Source organism: Pleurodeles waltl, chromosome 9, assembly GCF_031143425.1.
Source record: "Pleurodeles waltl isolate 20211129_DDA chromosome 9, aPleWal1.hap1.20221129, whole genome shotgun sequence".
Lineage (NCBI taxonomy): Eukaryota > Metazoa > Chordata > Amphibia > Caudata > Salamandridae > Pleurodeles > Pleurodeles waltl.
In genome coordinates, this window is record NC_090448.1 from 28,486,450 (window position 1) to 28,504,305 (window position 17,856).

Below are 17,856 nucleotides of genomic sequence, written 5' to 3' on the forward strand. Positions count from 1 at the left end.
CCGTCATCCCTGCTTCTCTTCCGTCATCCCTGCTTCTCTTCCGTCATCCCTGCTTCTCTTCCGTCATCCCTGCTTCTCTTCCGCCATCCCTGCTTCTCTTCCGCCATCCCTGCTTCTCTTCCGCCATCCCTGCTTCTCTTCCGCCATCTCTGCTTCTCTTCCGTCATCTCTGCTTCTCATCCTTACTTCTCATCCATCTTCAATCATTCCTATTTCTCATGCCTCAGCCATTAACCCTACTCCTCATCCATCATCCCTACTGCTCATTCCTCATCACTCAGTCATACCAGTGTGAAGGTGTGTTTCACAAAACTGAAAATGTGTTGGTATGACTGAGGGATGATGGATGAGGAGTAGGGATGATGGATGAGGAGTAGGGATGATGGCTGAGGCATGAGAAGTAGGAATTGTGGAAGAAGGATGAGAAGTAGGGATGAGAAGTGGGGATGATGGATGAGAAGTGGGGATGATGGAAAAGTAGGGATGAGAAGCAGGAATGAGGAGTGGGGATGATGGATGAGAAGTGGGGATGATGGATGAGAAGTGGGGATGATGGATGAGAAGTGGGGATGATGAAAAAGTAGGGATGAGAAGCAGGAATGAGAAGCAGGAATGAGGAGTAGGGATGATGGATGAGAAGCAGGGAAGATGCATGATGGATGAGAAGACTGATGTGTGATGGATGAGAAGACTGGATGATGTATGATGGATGAGAAGACTGGATGATGTATGATGGATGAGAAGACTTTATGATGGATGAGAAGTGGGGATGATGTGTGATGGATGAGAAGTGGGGATGATGTGTGATGGATGAGAAGTGGGGATGATGTGTGATGGATGAGAAGTGGGGATGATGTGTGATGGATGAGAAGTGGGGATGATGTGTGATGGATGAGAAGTGGGGATGATGTGTGATGGATGAGAAGTGGGGATGATGTGTGATGGATGAGAAGTGGGGATGATGTGTGATGGATGAGAAGTGGGGATGATGAGAAGTGGGGATGATGAGAAGTGGGGATGATGAGAAGTGGGGATGATGAGAAGTGGGGATGATGAGAAGTGGGGATGATGAGAAGTGGGGATGATGAGAAGTGGGGATGATGAGAAGTGGGGATGATGGATGAGAAGCGGGGATGATGGATGAGAAGCGGGGATGATGGATGAGAAGCGGGGATGATGGATGAGAAGCGGGGATGATGGATGAGAAGCGGGGATGATGGATGAGAAGCGGGGATGATGGATGAGAAGCGGGGATGATGGATGAGAAGCGGGGATGATGGATGAGAAGCGGGGATGATGGATGAGAAGCGGGGATGATGGATGAGAAGCGGGGATGATGGATGAGAAGCGGGGATGATGGATGAGAAGCGGGGATGATGGATGAGAAGCAGGGATGATGGATGAGAAGCAGGGATGATGGATGAGAAGCAGGGATGATGAGTAGGGATGATGGATGAGAAGCTGGGATGATGCATGATGGATGAGAAGCGGGGATGATGCATGATGGATGAGAAGCGGGGATGATGGAAAAGTAGGGATGAGAAGCGGGGATGATGGAAAAGTAGGGATGAGAAGCAGGGATGATGGAAAAGTAGGGATGAGAAGCAGGGATGATGGAAAAGTAGGGATGAGAAGCAGGGATGATGGAAAAGTAGGGATGAGAAGCAGGGATGATGGAAAAGTAGGGATGAGAAGCAGGGATGATGGAAAAGTAGGGATGAGAAGCAGGGATGATGGAAAAGTAGGGATGAGAAGCAGGGATGATGGAAAAGTAGGGATGAGAAGCAGGGATGATGGAAAAGTAGGGATGAGAAGCAGGGATGATGGAAAAGTAGGGATGAGAAGCAGGGATGATGAGTAGGGATGATGGATGAGCAGCAGGGATGATGCATGATGGATGAGAAGACTGAATGATGCGTGATGGAAGAGAAGACTGAATGATGTGTGATGGAAGAGAAGTGGGGGTGATGTATGATGGATGAGAAGTGGGGATGATGTATGATGGATGAGAAGTGGGGATGATGGAAAAGTAGGGATGAGAAGCAGGGATGATGAGTAGGGATGATGGATGAGAAGCGGGGATGATGCATGATGGATGAGAAGCGGGGATGATGCATGATGGATGAGAAGTGGGGATGATGGATGAGAAGTGGGGATGATGGATGAGAAGTGGGGATGATGGATGAGAAGTGGGGATGATGGATGAGAAGTGGGGATGATGGATGAGAAGTGGGGATGATGGATGAGAAGTGGGGATGATGGATGAGAAGTGGGGATGATGGATGAGAAGTGGGGATGATGGATGAGAAGTGGGGATGATGGATGAGAAGTGGGGATGATGGATGAGAAGTGGGGATGATGGATGAGAAGTGGGGATGATGGATGAGAAGTGAGGATGATGGATGAGAAGTGAGGATGATGGATGAGAAGTGAGGATGATGGATGAGAAGTGAGGATGATGGATGAGAAGCAGGGATGATGCGTGATGGATGAGAAGACGGGATGATGCGTGATGGATGAGAAGCAGGGATGATGCGTGATGGATGAGAAGCAGGGATGATGGAGAAGTAGGGATGATATAGGATGGATGAGAAATAGGGATGATGGATGAGACGGAGGGAGGAGAAGTAGGGATGATGGATGAGACGGAGGGAGGAGAAGTAGGGATGATGGATGAGACGGAGGGAGGAGAAGTAGGGATGATGGATGAGACGGAGGGAGGAGAAGTAGGGATGATGGTATAGAAGTAGGGATGATGGTATAGAAGTAGGGATGATGGAATAGAAGTAGGGATGATGTATGATGGATGAAAAGTTGGGATGATGTATGATGGATGAAAAGTTGGGATGATGTATGATGGATGAAAAGTTGGGATGATGTATGATGGATGAAAAGTTGGGATGATGTATGAACGATGAAAAGTAGGGATGATGGATGTAGGGATGATGTATAATGGATGTAGGGATGATGTATAATGGATGAGAAGTAGGGATGAGAGTGAGGAATGAAGATGTCCTAAAATAGATGCTGTACCCCTTACTGCTTTCACCCTGTCTGCCTAACCTTAAATCTGGCCCATTATCTCTGTTTCCACACTATGCAAGCCATTGTTACAGCTATCTTCACCGACTATATGAAATTGTTTTTTCTGTCTTCACCATCTAAAGACTGCGGCCTCTCCTTTGCAACTCTGCACATTCCTTTGTACCATTCCGTGCCCACCAAATACAAGACAAAAGACCTGATTTAGAGTTTGGGGGAATGCATTACTCTGTCACAACCGTGAATAATATTCTGTCCGCCTTATTACAATTGCTGTAGGATGTAATGCACATCACATTTGTGACGAAGTAGTCCATCAACCAAACTCTAAACTGGGCCCACAATATTTTCAATTTACACCCTACAAATAAAAGGTAAGTGTCACTGGTGACCTTATTTTTATAAATTGGGAATTTCGTGGCAGTTCATGGGTCTCTGAGTAATACATCTGCCAGGAATATAGATGACTTTTCTTTCTTGTATTTGAGGGGACTTGCCAATGGTGACATTGATGGAACAAGCACATAGTCTTAAAAGGTATACTTTCTTAATGAACCTGTGTAGAGTACTTATTGGAGGAGGGTAGGCAGAATCTTGCTTTTTCCTAAAAATTGGTCGTCAGTATTTTGTGTTCACTGGACTCCTTGTTGCACATTGTCTAGAACAGTGGTTCCCAACCTTTAACTTCTGTGGACCCCCACTTTATCATTACTGGAACTAGGCGACCCCCACTGAATAATTATTGGAATTGTGGGACCCCCACTGAGTCATTACTGAAAAATGGGACCTAATCTGTTAATATTTTGTAATTTTCTAAGCAGTCGTGGACCCACTGAGAAGGCTTTGTGGACCCCAGGGGTCCCCGGACCACAGGTTGGGAACCACTGGTCTGGAAGACCATGAGACACAGTACTTTAGCTTAGTGTATTTTAAAATGAATTAGTGCCCATTTGCTACTATATCATTAGGGTTATAAGGGAGGACCTTCCTGAACCACTGCAGCTGAAAACATCTACGTGGACCAGACCTAATGAGGTCTAGGAGGGGTGTGGATGTGAATGTAAAATCTAAGCCAAGTGTGAGACTTGGTCCCAAGCGTAGCCCCTCCATTTGAGACCCATGAAATTTGAGATCATGATTGCTCATCCACCTGGTGTGCACTCCAGAGCCTCTGGCAGTGGGGCAGCACTCTACTGCAAGTTAATGACACAGCTAAATCTATATTTTTGCCTATGAATGGAGATGTGGTACCTCTGTCCAATGTAGTCCATAAAACCAAGCTTTGGTACAGAGAGAGCACAGGCTCAGCTGAAATAAAGTTGTCCCAAGTCCAGAAAGAAAGCTATTTGAAGCACAAAACATCCTCTAACTAGGTAGCCTAGGATCACCCTATTCAATAACAGAGGCTTCAAGAATGAGGAAGAGCCAAGGAGTCTCTTTAGGCACCTATATGAATTGGGTGAAGATTAACATTTGGGATTGGTTGAATGGGAACAAGGCAATGAATGTTGGAGCTTTGTGCAGTGTTATGGTTGACTCGTCCAGTGAAGCTGAAAGAGCACCTTTGCGGTACTCTGGTTACAGATGCAAAGCAGCTGGCCGTACCTGTTGACAGGAGTATCAGTCTGATGTCAGCAGAGGCAGGGTCCTAACCAGGTGGGAAGAGGTGCTCTCACAAACAAAGCTAGAAGAACTTTCACAGCAATTCACAAGACTACCAGGCGAGCAAAAGCCCAAAGAGAATGAGTCGATCTGTAGCAGGCCAAGTATGTCCTGATCATGCTCCATGAATGTTGCTTTGGATTTGGCAAAAAGATTTCACTATGATAGATTGTCTTAGAGAAAACTTCATTAGAAACTATCAGTTTCCTTGTGGAAGAGAGACTCACTGGTGTCCTGAGCAAATAGTTATGGCACCAGTATGTGTGGGAGGCAGCAACAGAGCCCTGAAAGGTGAGTCCAACGTCTCCCAGTTTCTCATTGTGCATGCTCAGGGTTCAGCGTCTGTATAGGATTCTTGAGCAAATGTGACCATGGTTTGCCCCCAATCAGTGACTCCTTGCACCTACTTTCACACTTTAGAGTGCCACAGTGGGAAAGGTAGTGCATATGGTGCCAGTTTACTCTCAGACTGGCTGCTGAGATTGGCCCCGGGCAGGTAGACAACTGAAAAATAGCTCCCCCAGAGAGTGGCCCCAAGAGCTCAATCCTGGAGCAACTCAGCATGTTAAAAGAAAATATCGGTCTGCTCATTCATTTGTTGAATCTCAGAACCCTGGAGGGGACAAGGTACTAGAACCCAAGGGCGTACAGGAGTAGTTGATGGCTGGAGGTTCCAGTTGAGATGTGCTCTCTGTGGTCCAGGTCCATGCCTTGGAAAATGAGCTGTTTTACAGCAAAACCTCAGACCTTAATCCTGTTACCAGCAAGAAGCTGCTTCCACCCCAGGTGCACAGGAGCGTCCTGATATAGTTAGCCTAGTAGGTACTCTTAGAGTTGCATTTCGGACTTCAAAAGAACAAATGGTGTGGTGAATCCCTTGCTCTTTTGACCTCGTGTGGAATGTGCCATAAAGGGAAATTTAAATAAGTGGGTGAGGGTTTCCGTTATCTCTCTCCCTGCAACCCAGAATGACCACAGGCACCAAGTCCATATTTGTGGATTATGGTAAAATTCATTTTTAGACCATGCCTTTGAATCGCACCACTACCCTTGTAGGGGCTATGTGTGGGCACTAGGATCATCTTAAACTGGGTTTTTCCAGATGACCGACTGAAGAAGTGCTTCCATGTCCACCTATATGAAGGCCGTGTGGGGTGAGCATTTAAGTGCTGGAACTGGGAGCATGCACCATCGTCGATCCACTGTATCCTATAGGCAAGACCATAATGAAATAAATCCATGTCCCGAGTGGGAAAGACGTTTTTCCTCTTCACCCAGGTGTTCAGGAAGTATCATCACAGTGGCTGCAACTTATTAATGATTCTGTAACCATTATTAGAATCGCCGTAGCTATTCCAAGGATATCGAAACTTAAAACCGGTTGCCTGCTGACCATTAACTCCTTAGCGAGGTGGAACTGGCTTTGCCTGTAGGTCCACTGGATGACCAGAGTCCCATGAGTGCCTTCACCTACCGAAAATCTTGAATGAACCAACTACTTATGCTCCTGAATCTATATACCTGTCCCCTGAAACAAAACAGTTCCATTTGCACCCCTAGTTGCTCACTAGTCTATTTTCGACTGAGTGTTCCCAGTGAACTGGACCACCTGTAATGCCTATAACATTCAAGACGGTTTTTTAACTTTCCTTTTGCCACCCTGCTCTATTTTTCAAAACTTAGTGTGAACTGTTCAAATCGAGATGGTGCTTGCTTGGGATTTACATTTTTTTTGGATCGTTTTAGGAAGCTCATGCAACTCCTGGCTCTAACCTGGGAGTTCTCTTACTTTGCACCGCTGCCGTGCTAATAAATACTAGAGAATTGTTTGTGGTCACATCTTGGCCCTTAAAGGAGCTAGCACCGTTTAGATTGCAACAGGACTTGCAACCTTGGAACACTGATGGTATCCAGCAGTATCCTCCACTCACGCTACCCAGTAACATTTAAATGTCCTAAGACTTTAAGAACAAGTCTGACAATGTAAATGAACTCTGAACGGACACATCCACTGATATTTTTACACACATTTCTGACAGATGGTCAGGCTTGAACCTATAAACATTGCTCACAACAGGAAAATATAGGGGCTGTGCCCATAAATCAAACATTGTGAACAGTAGGTGGATATGTAGTTTGTGGTTCTGATTCTCACCCATCACTATCTGGAGTAATTGCAGGAGCAGGCAAATTCTTTCGAAGCCAGAATGTGGCCAGTGTGTTTCAAACTGCAGCAGCTCGCATGGCAATGTCAGTTGAACAAGGCCGCCTATCCGAGTTAATTCCAAGACAGGGTGAGGAGGTAAGGGTGCTGTGGGAACCACCAGGGGAAGTAAGGGGTCAGTCGATCAGTGAGCAGATGCCCCTGCAATAGAACAACTATGGCTTGCTTAATACCATCATCTATAGTATCCCCCCCCCACACACAGACACTCACACTTTCTATTTTCCAAATTCTCTCACTCTTTTTTTCAAATGATTCTTCTTCACTTTGGGCATGGTTCTGTTTTCTTAATGGTGTTGTTGGCTGCCATCTGTAGAATGAGCCTTTGCCCTGCACCTCGCAGCCTTCACGGTCTAAACTTTCCAACACTGCTTTAAAAAAACACAAAGGTGATGTCTAATACAATGCTTTGTTGTTTCCAAATGGTTGTGGGAGTCTGGGGAGAGACTAAATAGGAAAAAAGCCCTTCCTAATGGTCCTGGAGTGGGTCCTGATGTTTGCTCTGTGTGAGTGCTGCATTCCTTAGAAGCTTTGTAACTTAATGTGATGATGCACTGTAGGCCAGTTCTCACGTTAGAACCAATTTTATAAGAAGATACAAATCTAGACCTAACATTTATCAGTTTTCTGTGGATTCTATTGACCTTCACAAATCTATGCAGCAGGTATTTTGCATGTTCAGACGTCTTTGAATTTGGTCTTGTTTTATATGTAACCACAGGGTGGAATGTACGTCTTCCAGCTCTTTGACTATTACTCAGCCAGCGGTATCACGCTCCTGTGGCAGGCCTTCTGGGAGTGCGTCGTTATCGCCTGGGTCTACGGTAAGGAGGCTGCTGGTTAAACTTCAGTGGTGAGAAAACGACATTAGGAAAGGTGGTTTGTAGGCCCATGGTAGGGTGGGAAAAAGGGTGAAGTTTGAGAAAACAAGAGGTGAGGTTTAGGAGACACTGGAGCTTTATCCACTGTGCAGACTAGGAGCAACACTGCAATGCCAACATCCTCCTGCACCTATAAAACCCATGCTTCTCTTTCAGGGTAACTTCTCTCTGCTTCCTTCCATCTGAAAAGAATCCCTTCAGTTGTCCATTTGCAGGCAATACCATCCATGATCCTTCGTTCTCGGAATATTATCCTTGCGTCCTAATGGAAATAAACAAATTTTAGTTGTATGCGTGACTGTAGATGCACATACTTTGCATAATCCTGCCATCTTGTGTTGGACTTTGATGTTTGCAACTTGTTTTTCTTCGAATAAGTCTTTTGAGTCACAAGGTATGTCTTATGACCCTCCCTTAGTTGGCAATGTGCATGGGCACCAGTTCCATTGTTAGATTTGGGTTGGACATGTACCGATCGAGCTCCATGTTCAGCACCTAACTGCGCTTACCCCAGGTCCCACTCAATCGCTTGACTCCTATACCTACAGAAAATATCACTACAATGGACCTTAGACCTGTTCTTCGCCTCCGCAAGACGTTCAACAATGACCAGTCTTCCCTACGCTTCACCGCTTGGGCCCTTTGCCCCTTGTTTTGAGAACCTTGCTGACGAGAATGCACATGCAATGACAGACAGGACACCCTTCCAATACTGTTCCCAGTGCCACTCCCATCATCCCCTGGACCGACCATCATCTAGTCTGCAACCTCTGCCTCTCCCCCAGGCACAAATAATACATCCAAAAATGCCCTCTGGACAAGGCAAAATTAGTCAAAGGGTTAAACAATTCCAGTTCCCCTGTATGGGCCAAATCAGAAGAGAACAATTCATATTTTTTTATATGTAATTTACATCAATTAACTATTCTAAACACCACATTTGCCCTCTGTGCATCAATAATGTATATTAACTGCACCAAACATCCCTTTTAAAAGACTTAAATGCAATTACACACCACAAGTTACTATTTAAAAACAAAGGAAAATAGAAGAGGGGAACTTAAGAGCAAAAAAAAAGAAGAGTTCAATGTAAGTGGTAACACAGTCCTTGTATTCCAGTGTAACTGCCGTCACCACTCTTACCAATGGTAATAGGTGCCCTACATAACTCCAATCTGTCACTTTTTTGGTACCACTCTTATTTCAAGTGACCATAATCAGGACCTGGTGAGAGTTATATATTTTAGTCTACTGATTAAGCCAAACAATGCTAATGTTCAGAACGTCTCATCTGAGTTTCAAAGCATTCTGTCCTTGATAGCAAACCATTGAAATATAAGTGAGTCTCCTCCACAACTGGACTCTGAAAACGACTGTGCTGTTTTAACACCTTCTAATTGTGACCCATCCACACCACAGAGTCCAAATATTTGGAAAACCAAAAACCATAGCCAGGTTGGTTCATTATTAAATTAGGCAGAAATTAATTCTAATTTCTGTTATGTTAATGTGATATTCAAACCTGTTCTCTAGACTACTCCAAATGCTGTGCAGATACCCAAAGGATGAGACCAAACTCACTGCTGATTCAAAAGATTTGGAAACCTGTAGTCCTGCCAATGTATCTTGAGATAGGGCACAATTGGATTTACATTTCTTCCATTATGTTGATGTAATATCCAGACCTGCTCTCTAAACTACTCCGGACCGAGTGCAAAAGCCAAATGCCCAACCTCGACAACACCACGTGCGAGGCCTGCCTCGCCCTCCAGTTGAAGAGACTGTTTGGTACCAACGCGAAGAGACTTGGGCCAATCGGAGAATGCATAGGCAATAGTCCAACGACAAACGCAACATCTTTGTGAAACAAGGCATCAAAGTGGCAGTAGAGGCCCTCCCATCAAAGGCACAGCTCGTCCAGTCCAATTCAGAGCTAAGCTCCCCCTCCTAGTAGAAGGGAGGTGGGCAGCAAGACCTCAGTGCTCTCACGAGCATGAAAGAAGACTTTGAATGAGAGTATGGCGCATGCAACCCACTCCATTGCAGTGTGATGCAGTGGTCTGGACTGACTGAAGCCTTTAGAGCTGACAATGCTCCCTCGACCGTCCCAAAGATCTTGCACAAGCCTTGAGTCCCTTCAAAGCAGACAGGGCCTTTGACAGAGGTAACAAAGCTTGCATCTGTGCCGAAGCTCACATTGCTGCAAACATTGGCTTCGGAATTTCCTCTGCACTAAAAGCACACACTGCGCCGAAAACATCTTCCATGGCCAGCTCTGAGATTTTGGAGCAAACAGTCCTCAAACAGCTGCTTGGAGGAGCTAAATGCTCACCAAAAGCATCTGTTTATACCCCCTCAGATGGGCAAAATCTTCAAGCTGCCACCAAAGCCACTGGAGATTCTCTGTAGGAAGAAGAAATTGACTTTTGAAGAGAAGATTGCTTTAGCCTTCTACACCTCCAAAGCGTAAGACACAAGGACAGGGGTAGTAGCCCTTTTGCTACTCAACCTCCTCCTTCACTCCTCCACTCCTCCACCACTTCCTCTACCTCCACTCACTGCTTTTTACCTCTTCTCCTCCATACTCACCGGAGGGTTCACCTCACTTCTCTTACGAGGAGGATAGCCCACTTCACCCTGCCGACATGTCCGATACACAGATGACCCATTGGGTATCAACAAAGTACTAACCATGTTCCTCTGGACTCGCTAGTAGTCCACAAAGCAGGTAAGCATGTGAACGTCCAGGCTACAGGAGACTGAAAAGCTGGATGCAGCAAGCAGGTGTTGCCATGCAAGTAGCCACACACTGAAGGTTAGCCACCTCAGCTGGCCTACTTTCTTGATACGACAGGGGGCACTGGAACAAGATGCAAAAACTCCTTCAGCACTTCCGCAAGAAGTATAGACAGATAGGGCAAGCACTGGTAACAGAGAAGAAAACCACCTCCAGTGCCACTATTCGATGTGCCCTGGATTCGGGCAATACTGGGGTCTGAGGGATTAACACCAATATTCTGTGCAGACACCTTGCCCGGCCCGGTCTCTGGCTTTAAACAGTGATACAACAGCATCTGCTAAGCCTGCCATTCGAAGTTGAACATATCTTTGGACTACAGGTGGATCAGATGCTGAAGACAATTAAACAAGACACTGCCAGAGCCACAGGCTCCATCCCTCCCTTTCACATGCAGCGGAACAGGGTAGGCAGTAAGGCCACCTCCTAGACCCCTGCGCTTCCGATTAGTAGTAGCAACAGCAATCCGTCTACCAGCAATCACTGAGGGGCACTCCAGAGAGGTCTACAGGGGAACCAGGGGTAGCAACAAAGGAGCTCAGGCAAAAAAAAGCCACCTCCTTCAACCAGTGTCCCTATGCCTTTATCCTGATCGCACAACACATGATGGGGGAGGGGACTACAGGGATTTCTTCTTTCCTGGGTAGAGATTACCTCTAATTGGTGGGTTCTCTCTGTCCTAGAGCACAGCTACTGCCTCAAGGTCACCTCAACCCCACCAACTGTGAAAACACACCCTAAGCGACAAACACCAGCATCTCCCAATACAATTACATTGTTGCAAGGGTGTCTAGCCCCTGTACTTCCTAATCCCCCAAAACATCAGACATGTAGGGCCCATTGTAGACCTCAGGCCTCAACAAATATATCCTCACAAGACATTCCTAGATGGGCTATCTACAGTATGTCATCTTGCTGCTGTAGCAAAGAAAATGTGTGACTGCACTCTTATCTGAAGGTCACTTACTTCCACATGCCATCGTTCCATCACTGTTTTTTTGTGGTAAACGATCAACATTAGCAGTACAAGGTATTGCCGTTTGTCACCACAGCTCCAGGTTATTTACCAAATACCTATCTGTGGTAGCCACCTATCTCAGAAGGAAGGGCACTTGCATGCTCCCCTACCTCAATGATTGGCTGATCAAGAGTGCAAATAAGCAACAGTATCTTGCTCACACCCAAGCCACCATATCCTCCTCCACAGGTTGGGATCCCCCAAGTCCCATTTGCAGCACCTTCAGATTCATCCCTTTGGGACTGTTCTCAATACAACCACTGGCAAAGCATACCCCAACCAACCCAGGGTGCAGGCATTCCAGCAGCTGCTGCCTCTTTTCAGGTCAGATTCTCAACTCATGCAGTAATGCGCCTGGTACGCACAATGGTCGCAGACGGAGGGTTACTTGGAAGATCTAGTGCTTGTATGGCCAGCACCCATTGGGATCAGCATTGTTGGAACAACCACAATCTGTTTCAAGGCTGGCCCTTCACATGGAACTCTGCACCAGAGGTGGCTGTTGCCACAGATGCCTCTCTCGGGTCCAGTAGCATATCTTCAAAACCTGACTATTCAGGGAATATGGTCACCACATCATTAGGGTCTCTACATCAATTACCTCAAGCTGATAGCCAGATAATGTGACCACCATGTACTACCCCACAAAGCAGGGCATTACACAGTCACTGCAGTTGTCAACACTGGCACAGAGCATTTGGCATTTTGCGATTCACCACAGAATGGAGTACTTTCCAGGAGTGGACAACTTTGCAGACCTCCTCAGCTGGATGCAGCAACAGGTCCATGAATGAGAACTGCACCCACAAGTTCAACTCTTGTACTTCTGTCATTGGAGGGGCGGGTCCATGAGACCGACCTCTTTGCCACTGTACAAAACGCGAAATAATTAAACTTCACCTCCACATTCCCATAGTACATGGGCAATGCTCTATAGATGAATTTGTCAGGGATCTTTGCCTATGCTTTTCCTCCTCAACCACTCCTTCTGTATGTTGTCTGGAAGCTTTGACAAACCTGCGCCTTTCCTCCTCACCAACTCCTTCTGTATTTTGTCCAGAAGCTTCGGCAAACATCCCTCACTCTCATCCTGGTGGCTCGCACATGTGCCATACAACCCTGCTTCTTGAACCTCCTCAAGATGTCATTGTTCTGCACGAGAAGCTAACTAACAGGCTGGACCTCACTCAGCACCAAGGCAGAGTCAGCCATCCCAACCCCAGGCCGCCCAATCTACCAATTTGGCTCCTGAGGTTGTAGAATTTCTAAACCTACCTCAGGCATGCATGGCCACCCTGAAAGAAGCACGCAAGCCCACTACGTGAGCCTGTTATGCTGCCAAATGGAAAAGGTATTTCCATTTCTGCATTTCCAAACACCTGGAACCTCTCAAACATGCAGTTCAGGATATATGTCTGTTACCTCCGGCACATGCAAAAATCAGGCCTTACTTGCCTCCATATGCCTTCCCTTGCCCGCTATTGCAGTCTACATCCAGAACAGGGAACACTCTTCTTTAATCAAAATCCTTGTCAAGGGTTTCATAGAAGGACTCAATTTAGTTATCCCACCAAGAATTTCCTCCTGCGTCATCTGGAACCTTAATATTGTTCTTACCAGCTCATGGGTCTCCACTTTTGAATCCCTCCATTCATGCCCTTTACACTTTCCCTTCTGGAAGGGCGCCTTCCTTAAGATGTATTTGCGAGCTACATGCCCTTACTTTAGAAGACCCTTTCTTCCAGGTTCCAAAAACTAGGGTTGTCTGTTGGACTAACCCTGGTTTCCTTCTAAAAATGGTGGTGGTGCCCCCTTTGCATCTCAGACCATAAAGCTCCCTGTCATTTTGTCTCAGCCAGGTGCAGTAGCAGAGATGGTGCCTCACACCCTCGATGTGAAGCGCACCCTTGTGTATTACATTGACTGATCCAAACCCTTTGTCTAAACAAAGCAACTTTTGTTTTTCTTTTCCATACCTCACAAAGGACACGTTTTGTCAGAGGTGGGCATAGCGAGATGGATTGTCAAATGCATCCAAGGCAGCTTCATTACGACTAAAAACTTTGCATGCCACTTCTACGCCTCATTACACACACAAAAAGGAGCCACTATGGCTTTCCATGGAAATATCCCTATGCTGACATTTGAAAGGCAGCGAAGTGGTCCACTCCATACATGTTTGCCTAGCATTACTTTGTGGATGTCTTAGCACACCAGCAAGCTACAGTTGGTCAGACTTTTATAAGATTATAAGGACTTTGTTTTAATCATCCGGACTATCCAGTGGCTAACCACCTTTTAAGAGTGTATTGCTCTCTAGTCTATGCAGAGCATGTGTATCTACAGCCACACATGCCACAAACAGAATTTGTTACCCCGTAAGCATTTACTCGGAACATTTAGTGCTTAGATTTACATGCGCCCACTTGCCTCCCTGGTAGCTAAAGGTTGCTGCAGATGTACATTTCCTATCTGCTCTAACTACTACTTCATCTTTACGCTCACCCGCTGTGCGAGAGACAATCTAACAATGGAGCCGTTGCCCATGCGCATTGCCAACTAAGGGTGGAGTTTCTATACCTCTTGAGATGAAACACTTCTAAGAAAAGCAGGTTGCAAATGTCTGAGTAGAACACTATGTAGCAGGAGTGTGCAGAGCATGTGAATCTTCAGCAATACACGTTCAAAACAGATGCTTACAGGGTAAATACGATATTTCTTAGCCATCCATCTACAGGTAAACCCACCAGTCCATCCATTACCCACGATTCCTAATGTAGAGATAGCCATGTAGCAGTCTACCTGTAGCAAAATCCATCTACCTGCAAGGGAAGGTCGTCCATGATTCATTGTGATGGAAATCTCATTCATACCTCCTTCAGCACAGAGTCATACAGCCTTTTATTGGCATGGAAATGCATCCACTTCTCCAGGCCCTCAGCTCTGCATCTGGTTGAGCATTCCCTATTTTCACAACATCTACCTGGTCTGGTCTTTTGATTCCCATAGCTTCACCTCCTGGACATTTCTGCCTTAACTACGCTGCAATCTGCTGGTGGTATCTTCCCCCTCCAGTCCGTTGCCTGCTTGACATTCCAGCCATCTCCAGCTCATCTGAGGATAATTTCTATCCCCTAAGTCCATCAAATGCTTGGCCATTTCTGCCTTCTCCAGAGCCATGGCGCTCCTCCCTTGCTTGGGGTTTTACACCCTCTAGGGCTCGCTGAAGATTTCTCTCGCCCCCTGACACTCACCTGTTGACACATTCCCTACCTCTGCAGAGTACTCAACCCAGTGTGGATTCCCAGCCTCTTTAATCAGCCCACTTGCTGAAAGTCGTGCTTTCTATGCCCCTCGCTTGCTGGGCAGATTACTTCTTTCTCCTTGTCTCAATTGCTGGGAATTTAAATTCCACTTCTCTGTCCTGCACCTGCTGGGATGTTCCCCAGTGATAGGTCTGTACCCTTTTGAAGAAGTCCTAAATTCTCCTTCTTACTAATGGTTTCTTCCTTTAGACCCCAGCTTGTTGAGGGATTCCATAACACTCTTACTGAAAGATTGGTCCCTTCTCCGGACCCTCACTTTTTGAGGGGTTGCATAGCTTACTCAATGAAATTCGTTTCTCGACTCAACCTCCCCTGTTGTGATATTCTCAAACCTATTCGATGAGGATTGCTTCCTTCTCCAGACCATGGATGTTGATTCTCCAAAATGCCTGGGGTAGCAGAAGTTCACTCACCCTTCTACCCCTCAAACCTATCACTGAGTTAACACCTCTCCACCTTTTAGACCCTCCATAGCCTCCTATTTGCTGCTGAGAGGTTAAGGAAAGGTCAACAGATTATTAACATGGATCTATGGTCCTACTTACTTTTGCTTTAAATTGTTGCGTTCATACCAGAGATTGGGGAGGGGGGTTAGTATGGTGAGTCCTTGGTATCAAAGGACAAGCAATGGCTACTCCTGGTTACAGCAAACTAATGTCTGCGCTATAGAAACCTTGCAGAAGTGCCTCTATCGGGACCAACTTTCCACCTCTTGATAGGTAATTGCCCCCTGCTTAACATTGCACAACATAAAGCCCTGAATGTGAGCCTTAATAACTGCTGTGTGTCCCAACTAGGTGAGAGGGAAGAGAGAATCTCTTCTTTGGCACATAGTACGTAGATGAGGTTTCCCAGAGGTGAGAAGCAAGAATGCAGACAGTCGATCATATTGCTTTCGAACTGTTGGTTCACCACAGGAGGTATGCAGCAGCCACATCTGATCTGTTGTACCTGGCTCTGACTCTGTTTCTTCTCAGCGGATGGATAGAAAATGGAAAGGCTTCCCACAGTCCCAGCTCACGGGGTAAGGTTACTAATGGCAATATTTTGAGAAGCCTTTGAATCCCACTCAGATGAATTCTGAGCACCCCATGCTATGGTGAGTACGGCTGATCCAACACAGCAGGACATGCTGCGGCTCCTGGAACGGAATGTGGACCATTACTGCAATTGGGTTGGGCTTACAATGGTGCAGAATGTTGAGACTGAACAGCAAAAATGTGCCTCTTGGTCAAGGGGCAAGACAGTCTCCGCACCACCTGAGCTGTAATTATGTTGCTAGCATATAAGGCTAGCCTTGAGACTTGGAAAGAATTTCAGTGTCCTGCGGCGATGCACTACACAATGTGCAATCGCTTAAAAGTTTGAGGTTCCTAAAGTTGCACTTCAGTTATCACTTGTGATCACTGTGCACAGTATGTGTTGCCCACTGTCCTACCCACAGACGTTTCTGTGCCCTCTAATATATTGATGTTCATTAATGAAAAGTTGATTGATGAGTACAAATTTCTCGTGCACAAGTATGCCCTTGGCAATTGAACTTGCTGCTGTAGGAGCATGGTGCTCTTGTAGGTAGCCAGAATTTTAGCAGCACTTGGTGGAATTTTGGATAGTTGGTCAAGCTCTGTAATAGTTATGGAGGTCTTTCTAAACAGCAATTACAAACACATCAGAAGACCTTTCCTTGTTCCACTTACCTCCTATGGACGGTATTTAATAGTGCGGTGCTTGTAGTAAGGGCTGAGCAGACAGTCTCGCTACTAAACATGTGTGGAGATTTGGGCTCCCCTATTTTTTTTTTGTATTACCTAGTCATGTTTAATACAATCATAATATATGTAAGGTTAGCAAACTAAATATTTCAGTCCTGCAAACAATTCTCCACAGTCCAGAGTGCTGATGCCACAACTGATTTAAAAATAGCAAGTAATCGCTTCAAATAATTCAAAGGGAAGGTCCTGCAGCTAAGTAAATTAGATAATAACATCTAAAAAGAAAAGCGAGGCGATCTAGATTTTGGAGCTGTATTTTCCTCTTCAGCCCAGTTCGTAATTTTATCAGTGAACCATGTTTTCTGTCACAAAGTTTTCTGTTTACATTACACACCAATTTAAGTCATTTGAGGTTCAATGCGCCATTCTTGTGTTATATTCGGACAACCTATATTCTGCACCCTCTGCGGTCTGTATATGTATCTAGGCCCTATACAGTCAGCAGTGGACTTATTCTAATATTTCTTTCTCCTAGTTGTTGAGTTTGATTTCTGTGTAACACAAGGTTTTGGAAGGACCATCCTCTTTTGGCATGATGGTGTAATCTACTATTTTCCTAACTACTCCCCCTGCTTGGTCCATTGAAATTCTCACTAGAAAAGAGCTATATTCTTTGGCTCATCCATAGGCAGCAGCAGGTTCTCATTGAAGATGCACATGAATTATTGATGCAGAGCTCTTTGTCTTTTTCTTTAGAACCGTGACCCATTTTTTTTTTACGAAGGACTGTGTTGTTTCACAACTTGCAGACAGCCAGATGTGGCATTAATCAGTCTGAACCTGCTTCCATTCATAGCTCAATCATCAGTGAATATGTAAAAAGGAAAAACATTTATCACGGTAACTGAAGTAAGAGTACAGGGTTAAACGAGGGCATATAACCATTTCCAAGTGGACCCCACAAATTTCGGCCTTGAGCACACAACAGAGAAGTGACATCCCTGCCTCTTCAATTCTCCTTGGAAGAAAGGAAAGCAATCACCCCCAGTAATCACAAGATTGGACCTCATGTAGGGGCTTCTGATCACCAAAAGTGTTGAATCTCACTGATTGGTTGAGAGCAATCTGGGGGTCTGCCAGTGTAGCTATCATCTAGCTGTCCTCAAGTGAGGTTAACCGAATGGGCTCCGTAGT

General features: G+C 45.7%; 1 protein-coding gene across 5 annotated transcripts in view; it reads left to right on the plus strand.

The window, feature by feature from the left end:
• Nucleotides 1–17,856, plus strand: part of LOC138258882 (sodium- and chloride-dependent creatine transporter 1-like) — a 290,710-nt gene that overhangs the window by 240,133 nt on the left and 32,721 nt on the right. For all 5 annotated transcript variants that reach the window (XR_011198597.1, XR_011198598.1, XR_011198595.1 and 2 more), the window contains exon 11: nucleotides 7,650–7,752. Coding sequence is in view for 2 of the 5 variants with exons in the window: in XM_069206192.1 (XP_069062293.1) it covers nucleotides 7,650–7,752 (103 nt within the window). In the remaining 3 variants the exon portion in view is untranslated. The remainder of the gene's footprint in view (nucleotides 1–7,649; nucleotides 7,753–17,856) is intronic.